General features: G+C 37.0%; 1 protein-coding gene across 1 annotated transcript in view; it reads left to right on the top strand.

The window, feature by feature from the left end:
* LOC137659707 (uncharacterized) overlaps positions 1–11,458 on the top strand; it is a 44,354-nt gene extending 32,896 nt beyond the window's left edge. Inside the window, exon 2 of the mRNA XM_068394528.1 lies at positions 10,748–11,458. Coding sequence (XP_068250629.1) covers positions 10,748–11,268 — 521 coding nt within the window. The 3' untranslated portion in view covers positions 11,269–11,458. The remainder of the gene's footprint in view (positions 1–10,747) is intronic.
* Positions 11,459–14,588: the final 3,130 nt, after the last annotated feature.

The raw sequence follows: 14,588 nt of genomic DNA, 5'->3' as shown, positions 1-14,588 counted from the left end.
TCCTCTCCAGCCAAGCTAGGACCAGGGAGGGCCAGGCAATGGCTGCTGATGACTCAGCAGATAGACCTATAGGCTCCCCAAACCCCGCAACCTTAGCTCACAAGGATGGTAAGGTTGCAGACACTAATGGCACTAACGAGTCTGAGCAGGACTCGAACCCCCGACCGGCAAACACCAGGCAGAGACGTTACCAATCAGGCCACAGCAACCCCTATCAAGACTAATTTCATAATTTTCTCCTTCAGTTCCAAAACGTAATCTCATCGTAACCCGTTCATTTCCTAAAACTTCAATTTTCAAACATGATTATTTAATTTCATATTACTGAAAATCTTATTCAATTTTATCTTCAAAAATTCTTTAACCAAATTTCGTTGTAAGGTACCTCCATAGATTCTTAAATCCAATTAAGTTGTATTCAATTCTTAAACCGAATTCGTCACATTTTCTCTTGCCATTCAGTAATATATTTCACAAAGGGAATGATTTGGAGTTGACACTTTACTTTACACAATACTTTCGGCTGCAAATATTATCAAGAACAAATTAAGTATTTGCGTTTAAGTACTCTGTACCATGTCTTCCACTGTCTCAGGGTAGAGTTTTCTTGCTTGAGGGTACAGTCGGGCACACCATTCAATCTTATTCCTCTTACTCTTCTTTCTCTTTTGAAGGTTCTAAAATTTATACATGAAAGGTCTATGTTGATGATGTTGCTGTTCTTAAGATATTTTATTCTAATTGTTCATTACTTCTATTGTAGTTTATTTCTTTGTTTTCTTTACTCACTAGGCTATTTTCCCTATTGGAGCCATTGGGTTTATAGCATCCTGCTTTTCCAACTAGGTTGTAGCTTAGCTAATAATAATAACAATAAATAATAATAATAACAATAAATAATAATAATATCAAATAATAATAATAATTAATAATAATAATAAATAATAATAATAAATAATAATAATAATTAATAATAATAATAATAAATAAAAATAATAATACTAATAATAATAATACCCCATAAATGTATGAATTAATCAGGTCCGCCTGTGATTGGAAATGACCAGTCAGCTGGTGGGCACCAAAGCAATAAAGCCAGTGTCGAGAATTAAGCTTTTCATTTCCAGTACTTCTGGAATGCGTGTGGTTCTCAATAAATCCGAAATCTCACTAGGTCACGCTTCAGTATCACTATATATATTCCATTTCTTTTTTTCAACGGAATGCTGTTGGGGGTTGATTGAATTGTGTCTTTTTAGAAATTGAGGTCACAAAAACTATGCACATTCACGGTAGAATTCCTTTCTTTATTAGAAAAGGATAGAATTCTTGATAATTCAACAAAACATCTACTATTTTCATACCTAAACTGAGAAAATAGTAAGTTTTCCAATGAGAATATCATAAATTAGCGGGTCTATTGGTGGGTAAAATTAATCAATATTGGATTTGGATAGAACTGAAACTTGACGTGCAACAAATTTTCTCTCCTGTCTGATAGGAGTGACACTGGGTCACAACAAGGCCTACGGTACTGCGGGGAGCCTGTTATCCATCCATCCATATACCAAGGCACTTCCCCCAATTTTAGGGGGTAGCCGACATCAACAAATGAAACAAAACAAAAAAGGGGACCTCTACTCTCTACGTTCCTCCAGCCTAACAAGGGACTCAACCGAGTTCAGCTGGTACTGCTAGGGTGCCACAGCCCACCCTCCCACATTATCCACCACATATGAAGCTTCATAATGCTGAATCCCCTACTGCTGCTACCTCCCCGGTCATCTAAGGCATCGGAGGCAGCAGCAGGGCCTACCGGAACTGAGTCACAATCGCTCGCCATTCATTCCTATTTCTAGCACGCTCTCTTGCTTCTCTCACATCTATCCTCCTATCACCCAGAGCTTTCTTCACTCCATCCATCCACCCAAACCTTGGCCTTCCTCTTGTACTTCTCCCATCAACTCTTGCATTCATCACCTTCTTTAGCACACAGCCATTTTCCATTCTCTCAACATGGCCAAACCACCTCAACACATTCATATCCACTCTAGCCGCTAACTCATTTCTTACACCCGTTCTCACTCTCACCACTTCGTTCCTAACCATATCTACTCGAGATACACCAGTCATACTCCTTAGACACTTCATCTCAAACACATTCAATTTCTGTCTCTCCATCACTTTCATTCCCCACAACTCCAATCCATACATCACAGTTGGTACAATCACTTTCTCATATAGAACTCTTTTTACATTCATGCCCAACCCTCTATTTTTTACCACTCCCTTAACTGCCCCCAACACTTTGCAACCTTCATTCACTCTCTGACGTACATCTGCTTCCACTCCACCATTTGCTGCAACAACAGACCCCAAGTACTTAAACTGATCCACTTCCTCAAGTAACTCTCCATTCAACATGACATTCAACCTTGCACCACCTTCTCTTCTTGTACATCTCATAACCTTACTCTTACCCACATTAACTCTCAACTTCCTTCTCTCACACACTCTTCCAAATTCTGTCACTAATCGGCCAAGCTTCTCTTCTGTGTCTGCAACCAGTACAGTATCATCCGCAAACAACTGATTTACCTCCCATTCATGGTCATTCTCGTCTACCAGTTTTAATCCTCGTCCAAGCACTCGAGCATTCACCTCTCTCACCACTCCATCAACATACAAGTTAAACAAACAACCTGTTATATAACAATAAAATATGAGCCGCATGTCGTAATAGCTTAAAGCACTCTGTAGATGATAAAATACAGGTGTCAAGAAATTTTTCTTTATTACATCGTATGCAATAATTCTGTAACTTAATTTTTTCTTTTTTTAATTTGTCTCTGAAAGAAAAGAGCAGATATTTTGCTATATCAATTCTAGTGTTATTTTTTGACTGATTGTTCTGCTTTCTGCTAAATTGACCAAATTTGATTTCTACAAAAAACGGCCATCTATTTTACTTTCAGAAAGCGCAAGACGTTCACCAACCTCATCGCCCTCTTTCTTCTAGTGACAGCAAGGCATCAGTTAGTTGAAGCAACACAAGCAAGATTATACCATAAGGTAGATTGGATATTTTTGGATTTATGAGTTTGGGTTAAATAGCCCGGCACTGGGGCCTAGACCATTCAGCGCTTGGGTGGATCTAGGGTATGAGGTAAAAGAGGAGGTTGGACAGGAAAATGGAAGAAAAGAACGGGATCCGGAGGTAAGTAAAAGGATATAAAGCAAGTGTAGCTAGGGGTCCAAGGAACATCACAAATACTCGAAGTAAAACCTACATTGCACGGCGTGAGGAGCACTGACGAAACTACTGTAGGGGGCGGGGGGGGGGGGGGGGGGGGGAGGGGTATCATAAGGTAGGATGCACATTCTATTGTTTTGCCTGTCTACTCATCTTTGTCTAAATAAAATTAATGACAATCTGAATCTCTTGAGAGTAACCTCTATTTGTCCATCTACCTCAACACACACACACACACACACACACATCCTTTTTGATTCATAACCTTTAATGATGCTAAATCCCTCAAAATAAGATCTTATGAAATTATTCTAAACATAAAGGCTGGCCCAAAGACCCCTGATATGATTATACTATCCATTTTGGTTTGTAAATAGCATAAAGAATAAGAAATACAAAATCCACCTATAAAATATGTTATCTGAGAGACTATTTAGAAAAACAAAATGCATGTTGATTGTGCATGACAATGGTCCTTTTCAAATATGTGTATATATTGTAAATCTACACACACATATAAATATATGTATATGTATACATAAATATATATACTGTATGTATATATATATGTGTATATATATAATGTATATATATGTGCATATATATATGTATATATATGTATATATATACTGTATATATGTGTATATATATATGTATATATATGTATATATATATATATATATATATATATATATATATATATATACTGTATATATTCAAATAGGCCACAAATGGCTTTTCATATCGAATTCTCTCTACCTCGAGATCAAAGACCCAAGGAGGAAATTAATTTTATATTAAGAAATTCTTTCCAGGCAACAGCATTCCAACTTATGTTTCAAAAATCCCACGCTCTGCCTACAAACCAGGAACCCCTGTACCCGATGTACAATGACTGTCAGGATATGTCTTTCTGAGCTGCCTTTGTCAGAGACCAGAGGAAAATTATCAGAAAATTATGAATTCAGGTGGCTGTGTGAATTAACGAGGAGCAAACTGCAACATACCCCACGTGCCAAAACAAAGAGCAATGAGATAACGTTAAATTGTAAGCAAAGTGAGGCAAGGCAGAGCAAAGACCTTTTGAACGAAGCGATTAATCAGTTATCTAAAATATAGCCATTAAACTAGTTCACTATATTCGATTTTATTTAATGAAGCGCATATGCACTGACTCGCAGCGGTGCCCTTTTATCTTGGAAAAGTTTCCTGCTATGTGATTGGTTAGAATTATCTCGTTCAACCAAGCAGCCATCAGGAAATTTTCCGAGCTAAAAGGGCATCCTTGCGAGTCGGTGCATATCTGCCTCACTAAAAAGAATTGACTGTAGACTAACGTGCCAAGCGCAATATGAATTGTTTGCCAGAACAGTGGAGCAATGAGATAAGTTAAACTGCTAGCGAAGAGAGTAACGGCGGAGCACAGACCAGTTGAACTAAATGATTAATTAGACAACTAAAATATTACACAAACACACATTGGCTATGATGAGAGTAACAAAAGGGTTCCTGGCTGGTAGTCGTAGTGTCAAGATTCCTGGGAAATAAGAATGAAAACTGCGTCCGGAGAAGGAATCAAACCTCTGTCAAGTCAAAATCGAAGAGACAGTCGAATATCATACCTATAGGGGCTATAAAGATAAGAATTGATTCCGAGTCTGTCCAACATATTCCAGTCAGATTCAGATTTTCCACTGGGAATAGAAATCAACCCATCTCCACCAATAGAGCTGATTAATACTTGGCTGCTTGTGATAATATTACCACTAACTCTTATAATTTTCTAAGGAACAAATTCTACCCTATGCAGAAATTCTGATAAAAAAAAAAATAAATTTCCCCTTGAGTCTGACCGAGGCAGAGGAAATTCGGTGTTAAGAGGTATTTGCGGCTTTTAGAAGAAATGAAAATCATAAGTGCTGGTGATAAAATTATCATATATATATATATATATATATATATATATATATATATATATATATATATATATATATATACATATATTACTACTTGCTAAGCTACAACTCTAGTTGAAAAAGCAGGATGCTATAAGGCCAGGGGCTCCAACAGGGAAAATAGCCGTGAGGAAAGAAACAAGGAAAAATAAAATCTTTCAAGAACAGTAACATTTCAATAAATATCTCCTATATAAACTATAAAAGCTTTTAGAAAACAAGGGGGAGAAAAAAAGATAGAATAGTGTTCCCGAGTGTACCCTCAACAAGAGAACTCTAACCCAAGCCAGTGGAAGACCATGGTACAGAGGGTATGGCACTACCCAAGACTAGAGAAGAATGGTTTGATTTTGGAGTGTCCTTCTCCTAGAAGAGCTGCTTACCATAGCTAGAGAGTCTCTTCTACCCTTACCTAAAGGAAAGTGGGCACTGAACAATGATAGTGCAGTAACCCATTGGTTGAAGAAGAATTGTTTGGTAATCTCAGTGTTGTCAGGTGTATGAGGACAGTGGAGAGTATGTAAAGAAACATATTAAGCCATTCAATTAATTAAGATAAAAAGGCTGAATATGAAAAAAAGTAGGGAAATTTGCAATAAGCTTTATTGTTTTCTTAATAGGGTACTTGATAGCATATTTATTTTGCATTCCTCTGCCGCCCCAGATTTGGACGTCACAATTATGGTGTCAAATATGCAAAAATATTTGCATTGTCTCTCGACCTCATCAATCCTACTTTATTGCACAGTCGACAGCTCGAGTCAAGACTTTCCTTCTGTTTCTATTCTTTGCATCTTCTTCCCCATTCCCTTTTCGGGTCGCAATAAAAAAAAAGATCAAATTTCTCCACGACCGAAGAGGAACCGGGTTCGGGTGACATCTGCTTTGCGGTGCCTCTTCCGGGCTTCGGACTCAAGCCACGGTCGTTATCAGGATTAATAGAGTACAAGGTTAGACCGCTTCGGACCAAAATAAGACAATTTCGCGCATGACGTCACGTGGCTGCACTGACTGAGGTTCAGGTAAAAAGAACTCATCAGTTTGTATTTGACTGCACTAGAGTGAAGAACAAGGAAACTGTCTTACACCGGATTAAGACACTCTTCGCCTGGTTAGTCGTTTCAATCCAACGACCGATCGAGACAATGGCTACAATTAAAGCTACCAAAACTTCCATTTCTTTCATACATCACTATGCAAATTTACCTAATCAAGTTATTGCCCTATTTGTCCGGTGCCTCTTTTTAGGACAAGAGTCCTAAACAAAAACATCGCTTTTGAGAGAAATCAAGAGAAAATATACAAAACTAATAAAAGCGAGTTTCATAATAAAGATTTTAAAAGTTGTACTTGCTCTTGTTTTCATGTGTACTTTCATTTTACAAAACGCTATTTAAACAGAATTTTCTTATCTGGTTTTAATGTTGAATGATTTGGGTTGCTGATGATAGTTAAGACTCATAAAATATGGATGAAATCATAAAAAAAAATGAGATTCTCAACTATTTTTACGTGAGAGACACACTAGTACCTGGAGAATTAACGGGGACTTCTCTCACACAAGGTCGTGAAAGAGAATGGGTGTGGGCAAGCACTTCCCATAGTGACCCTTAATTTCTTTGTTTTGGTTTTCTCTCTTAATCCTGCTACCAATGACGTCACAAATATGAGCAGTAACGACATGACGTTCTAACCCTGTATTCTATTAACCCTGGGTCGTCATGTTGTCATCCCATCGTCATCCAGTCCGTCCTTCATGTTGATATGATCTACCTCTTTCACAGCCTTAACTGACTTATGGGGGCTGCCTTAGTGCATGAGCCCGTGGTCCCCTTCAAGGGGGTCCAATCTAAAACAACAACAACAATACCCCATTCCACCTCACCCACATCCCTCACTACATCCATCCATCTGATCAGCTGACATCCCCAGCTCTCTTGATTGGTTCCACCTCCTCTCTTCGTATTATATTCCAATAGTATGATTAGTATCTCAAACGAGCTTCCTAAGCCTTTTCCTTTACATTACATATCCCACACATTCTTCCTATATATTGACTCTCCCTCCTTTCCAGTAGTGATATTCCAGCAATACATCTCGCCATCCTCATCTTGGTTCTTTCTAACAGTTCCTCCTCCTTTCTCTGAAAAAAACCCTGTTTCTTCCCAATATAACAGTACGGGCCTGATAACTGTCTTGTAAATCTTCCTTTTGAGCCTTTATGGCGTTTCTTGTCTAGAACAACTCCAGTTACTTCCAACCATTTTCGCCACTCTCCGTCTCATTTCTTTCTCAGGGTTATTATTGATCTCAAGTAGTTAAACTCATTGTTCTGTTAAAGCACTGCACCATATTTTGCTTGAATGTTGACTTCTTTATGTCCTTCTCTGCTGCTAATCATTATCTCTTATCTTTCTTTACCTTCAATCCTTACCTTTCCAGGGATTTTTTCCATGCTAAAAAATGTCTTGACTCACCACTTACGCAATGGTGTTGGAACGTGAGTACTAAAGGACTGGTACCAATCACTACAGACAAAGACCCTGCTCCTCCAGACCTATTAAACATTGTATCTTGCAAATGTCTCAAAGGCTGCATGATTACCACCAGCAACTGTAGCATGACAGGCTTAAATGTTCTATGATATGTATTTCTTGCAAGAGGTTTTCATGTTCAACTCCTGACATCATTATGGATGAAGATAACGGTGACGATTCTATTGATGCCACATTAGAAAATTTCCCAATGCCACAGAGTGAAACAACTTATGGAATAGGATAATAATTCACAAGCTAGCAGCTATCCTACAATCATTCTACAAAATAACATATCTAGATTTCATGATCTTCCTATAAAAAACAAAGCCTGTCATGCAATACACAGCAGAAAATTAGCCTTAGTATGGAAACTCATACTTTTAAATATGCAGCAAATGTTATAGATATGACTACAATTGATAACTTCACATTTTGGGTGGATGGTTGGGTGCAAGGGTGGTAACTGTGCCGCTGTGCAGAGTAAAGGGGGAAGTCCACCCTTGATAGACGATTTTCGAAACTATATAAGGAAACTTGGATTGCAAAATAATAAGCTGCAAACATTCACAACTCGGGCCCCAAACCTTTGCAATGTATCACAAACATGAATGGGAGAGTTCTTAAAAAGAATTCCTAGAACGAGTCCCACGGGACATATTTAAATGGAACCTGTTGTTTCTGCCTTTTTTCAAGATGGTAGTATAATCCAGGTTGGTAGAGGAGTAAAAAATTAATATGTAATTGAGTACACTATTTTGAAGAAAATAAGGCTTATTGCAGCTTTCCCTGATTTCTTCTTATTCAACTCCTTATTGATTGCCCAATATACATATATACGCATATGTATATTTACACATACACAACACACACACACACACACACACACATATATATATATATATATATATATATATATATATATATATATATATATGTATGTATATATATGCACACAAAATATACACACATATATATATATATATATATATATATATATATATATATATATATATATAATATATATATATATGTAATTTACTATATATTATATACACATAGATAAGTATATATATTGCTCTATGTGTTTTATATATATATATATATATATATATATATATAAAATTATGAAAATTAAAATGCCACTTTCTCTATAAAAGAAAGTATTTAATCAGATGGTCATACCAATATTAACTTATGCATCAGAAATTTGGAGCCTTACTAAAGTCTTACAACATGCGCTAGTTACAACTCAGAGTTATGGAAAGAATAATGATGGGAATTACACTATGAGACAGAAAAAAGGATAACATGAATATAAGCGCAAACTAAAATAGAGGATATTCTAACATGGATAAGAAAAAGAGATGGACATGAGAACGACAGTTAATAGATAGACATTAAGAATAACAAAATGGTCGCTAGATAGCAAAAGCAGGGAGAGGAAAAGAAGACGATGGTTTGACGAGCTAAGAAAATTTGCGAGTATAGGCTGACATAAAAAGACCATAAACAGACGCTAGTGGAACAACATGTCTAAGGCCTTTGTCCTGCAGTGGATTATTTAAGGCATAGAGGATGATGATTATATATATATATATATATATATATATATATATATATATATATATATATATATATATATGCATTCATTTAAATTATTTTTTTTTATATAGTATACGCAGAGTAAAATTAATTGACAGGGCGAGAAAAAGACCGATTCATAGACGTGGTAAAAGGAGTAGGTTAGGCAGGAGGATGAAGAATCAGTGTATTTTGAAGTGTCACAGTCTTGAGGAAAAAATGGAAAACGTCCGGCAAGTGAAAATATTGTGTAAAACAGAATTCATCTAAGTTATGAGTCAATCATCATTACTATAGCCATCGCCATTATTATTACAAAAGCTATTGCCATACTGAATGTTCTGATCTTGCAGGTCACCAGTACCTTCCCACCAGAAATGAGCAACTGTTTTCTTCAAAACTTCCAACTTCGCTCTGCTTACAATAAGAACATTCTTTGTGCAAACTACTGTGCAAAGAACACAAATTGTCGTCTGTTCTGCATTATAGGTAAGTTAGGTTAGGTTAAACTAATGTTTTAATGTTATTTTCACATACAGGCTTTCTTCTTTTTGCATCGTAAGCATAAACACTTCATCAAAACTCGGACCACGAAGTAATAGCTGTACGATGACTCATCAGGCAGATCTATGGATCCTCCAAAACTACTATCCCTAACCAACAAGGACAACCCAGTCCAAAAGTGAAATATATCTAGCTAAGGAGCATGTCCCAAATAGTTCCACTGACTTACCACAACCCATAACAAATGTCGAGCAGTAGAACGTTTGGCTAAACTGTTGATCTTTTAGGCAATAGTTTAACAGTGGTTTTGGCCAGTCGTTAAATGGCCAACTGTAAATTATATCAATCACCGTTTGGCATAATTTCGTAGCCATCGGGAGTGAAAATTCACTTTAAGAGTCTATGCTTTAGGACGATTATTGTTATTATTATTCCTATTAATGTCATTATTATTATCATTTCTAATGTACACCATGATCATTTGCCTATTTTTTTTCACTTTATTCCCTGAAAATGCCCTCTATTCACACCTTTATTATTTATTTCAAATTTGATTAATCTTGACTGTTGTTCCTTGACAATTTATGTTGTTTGAAATTATTTTGATCTTGACTTCCCCTTTCTCCCAAATAACACGAAAACAATAAGCTAGTAAAATTCACTTCGCAAACTATGACACTCTCCAAAATTAACTGCTTGAGCCTGTCGCCCACAAAATCGTTTCAATTTAAGAATAACAACATTAATAGCCAAAAAACCTTTCTGTAAGGAACACTGAGACGAACATTATGAAAAATTTTGTTTTTCAAAGAACAATTCAATGTTTGCTTTCATCATTCCAGTCGCAATAGCCAGCAACCATTTACAGTAAACATTACAGTAAATTAACCAAATATTTATCACTTCTTCCTTTGCAGGAGATGTATGCGTCCTCTACAAGACCTTTGTGACTGCAGAATACGGAGGCACTAACCAAGACTATTACCTTTATACCACATGTTACACGTCATGGTTCTTTTCAAAGAACCTGGCACCTCGTGTAGTACCATCCATGGCGACACCCAATTCTGCGAGTTTAGCTGAATCTGAGGTCATCAAAGGATTCTTCTGTTATGGACACTATTCCTGCAGCGTTACCAATGTCATGTCTTATCCCTGGTGGAGGGGCGACCTCCAGATGACGTATACAGTCTCCGCCCTCATCGTGAAACCAAGAGATGACCTCCTAGACTTCAGCAACGTTGAGATCCGCTTTGGCAATTCCCCCACAATCAGTGAGAACCCAATATTTGGCACCTACTCTGGGACGACACCTTCGCCTGGAAGCGTCCTTACTTTTAAGCCTGTGACCCCGATGGCAGGAAGGTACCTCTCTTTCCAGAGCCTTTTAACAAATGCTGCCCTTGGTGTTTGTGAGGTGCAGATCATTGAGGCTTAACAAAGGCAATAAAACATGTACTTATGTCTAAAGTGTACCTCTTAGATATTGAATAGAAGAAAATGCTTAAAAGATGTAACGAAACCTGTGTTTATGTAGAGTAAGATATCACTGACACAAAAAAGGTCCAATATAACCTGTTAATGTAAGGTTCAAGTAATAGACTGAATAGTTGTGATAAAGCCTCTGTGTCTTTGTGAAACAGACCACAGAAACTATATTAATGTAATGAAACCTGTATTCCTGTAAGATAGTGTTTACAGTTACAGATAAAAATGCCTGTTCATTGTACAAGATAACAAGGGAATAAACAACATTCTACAATTACTTCCTTTATACACTTATTCATAAAATGAAGCTTAGCAAATGAAAGGGATGGACCTCTAGATTTGTAAGAACACTGTCAATCATATCTCATCTAACTTTTCTGGGTGAATGGTTTTTTTTTTTTTTTTTTTTTGGGGGGGGGGGGGATTTATGCTAAAATTAGAAGAGCTTACAAATGAGAGATGCCAGTACTGATCAAAAAGACTTAAGGGTCAGTTATGGGAAATGGATGAACGAATTTACAAATATCTTTCGATATATTTTTTCTTTAACTTGAGTTATCTATTGATAGAATGCATATGTCTTCACGCTTCATTTCTATCTATCTCTTGCATGATTAAAGTTACCCTCTCCGTTTCCTAATCTTATTTTGAAATTCGATGCTAGTGGAGTCATGACAGGTATATTTCCAAATTAGTCTTATATGTTTGTGTGAAATGGTTCGATGGTTCCCATTTCATACTTTATTCTAGGATCAATTACTAACTGATCTTGAATGTAAGCCGTATTTTATTCTCTATACTAATCATATCAACATCTCTGCATGATTTTCAATTTTTCTTAATTGAGAGTTTTATTGTCCCCTACGCACAGCCTATACCGAATTTAATCTCTTATCAATTATTGTTTATGCCAGACAGCTTGATTTTGTTCGCAAGTATATTCCCCTGGAGACTCAAGATTACTCCTTGTATTCTTAATTGACATCTTCAAGACCTCTGCTCCTCTGGAGAGCTTTATTACGTCACACCTCAAGTCTCCGAAGGCTTAGAAATCCCTCACATTGCCGACAAATTTGTCTGAATTCAAGAAAAGCGATCTATCCCCCAACTGAAACACGTCATTTTAGGCATGATGATTGTGCTAAGTAGCTGTGGAACTAGAGGAGCCCAGCTTTTTACCCAAACTGCCTCAGTAACCATGAGGCAGTCCGAAAATTAAGATCATCTGGCCCGTACTAGAGAAGCAGCAAATCAGACTGAAGACTCTCTTTTAAGCTAGCGAACAGATTTGGACCTCTACGAATGTGATCTGGCCGCTATGCAGTGGATACAATGATGGCGAAATAAGATATCATAAGCCAATCTGTACAGATTTGGACCTCTACAAAATAATCAGGCTACTATGCAGTGGATACAATGTTGGCACAATAAGATATCATAAGCCAATCTGTACAGATTTGGACCTCTACAAAATAATCAGGCTACTATGCAGTGGATACAATGTTGGCACAATAAGATATCATAAGCCAATCTGTACAGAACTGGATCTCTACGAATGTAATCAGGCCGCTGTGCAGTAAATACAATATTGGCGTGATAAGATATCATAATCCAATCTGTGCAGATTTGGACCTCTACAAATGTAATTAGTCACTATGCAGTGGATACAATGATGGCGCAATAAGATATCATAAGCAAACCTGTATAGATTTGAATATCTATGAATATAATCAGGCCGCTGCAGTGGATTCAATGTTGGTGCAATAAGATATCATAAACCAATCTGTACAGATCTGAACCTCTATAAATGTAATCAGGCCACTATGCAGTGGATACAATGTTGGTGCGATAAGATATCATAGGCCAATCTGTATAGATTTGGACATCTACGTATGTAATCAGTCCACTATGCAGTGGATACAACGTTGGCACAATAAGATATCATAAAACAATCTGTACAGATTTGGACCTCTAAGAATGTGATCAGGCCACTATACAGTGGATACAATCTTGGCGCGATAAGATATCCTAAGGTAATCTGTTTAGATTTAAACATCAACGAATGTAATCAGGCCATTATGCAGTGGATACAATGTTGGTGCGATAAGATATCATAAGCCAATCTGTATAGATTTAGACATCTACGAATGTAATCAGACCACTATGCAGTAAATACAATATTGGCGTGATAAGATATCATAAGCCAATCTGTATAGATTTAAACATCTACAAATGTAATCAGGCCACTATGCAGTGGATACAATGTTGGCGCGATAAGATATCATAGGCCAATCTGTATAGATTTACACATCTACGAATGTAATCAGGCCACTATGCAGTGGATACAATGTTGGTGCGATAAGATATCCTAAGCCAATCTGTACAGATTTAAACATCTATAAATGTAATCAGGCCACTATGCAGTGGATGCAATGTTGGCGCAATAAGATATCATAAACCAATCTGTATAGATTTAGACATCTACAAATGTAATCAGGCCACTATGCAGTGGATACAACCTTAGTGCGATACGATATAAGCCAATCTGTATAGATTTAGACATCTGCGAATAATCAGGCCACTATGCAGTGGATATAAGATACCATAAGCCAATCTGAACAGATTTGGAACTCTATGAATGTGATCAGGCCTCTATGTAATGGATACACTGGATACACTGCTGGCGCAATGAGATATAAGCCAATCTGTACAGATTTGGACCTCTACGATTATTATCAGGTCATTGTGCAGTGGATATAATGTTGTCGTGATAAGATATCTTATGCCAATCTATACAAATTTGGAGCTTTATAAATGTAATTTGGCCGCTATGCAGTGGATACAATGTTGGCACGATAGGATATCATAAGGTAATCTGTACAGATTTGGACCTCTACGGATATAAACAGGGTGCGATGCAGTGGATACAATGTTGGCACAACAAGATATCATAGTGAGCTACTAAACTGCAGCAATCGACTTCAACATTGAGCGTCTTCCCCAGAAAAGGAAATATCCAGGACGAGCCCTGATAACAAACCTACAAACTAAAAGGACTGCCCTCTTTGTCTACCACCAATGATGAGCCACAACCAAGCCAGAAAGTCGGAAATTTACCTGAGGGTAAGTGTTTAGCCACAGTTCCCATTAGTTAATAAATATTTAGGTCATTTCACTTAAATAATTTGTCATTAACTTTGCACATTCTGTTAAGATGGCCTTACAAAGACCGTGTAAATTGAGATCATAAATGTATTGGGGAGGTTAAAC

The sequence above is a fragment of the Palaemon carinicauda genome, chromosome 20 (genome assembly GCF_036898095.1).
Source record: "Palaemon carinicauda isolate YSFRI2023 chromosome 20, ASM3689809v2, whole genome shotgun sequence".
Taxonomy (NCBI): Eukaryota; Metazoa; Arthropoda; class Malacostraca; order Decapoda; family Palaemonidae; genus Palaemon; species Palaemon carinicauda.
The sequence above is the reverse complement of the archived record's forward strand: the minus strand, read 5'-3'. Positions and strand labels throughout refer to the sequence as shown.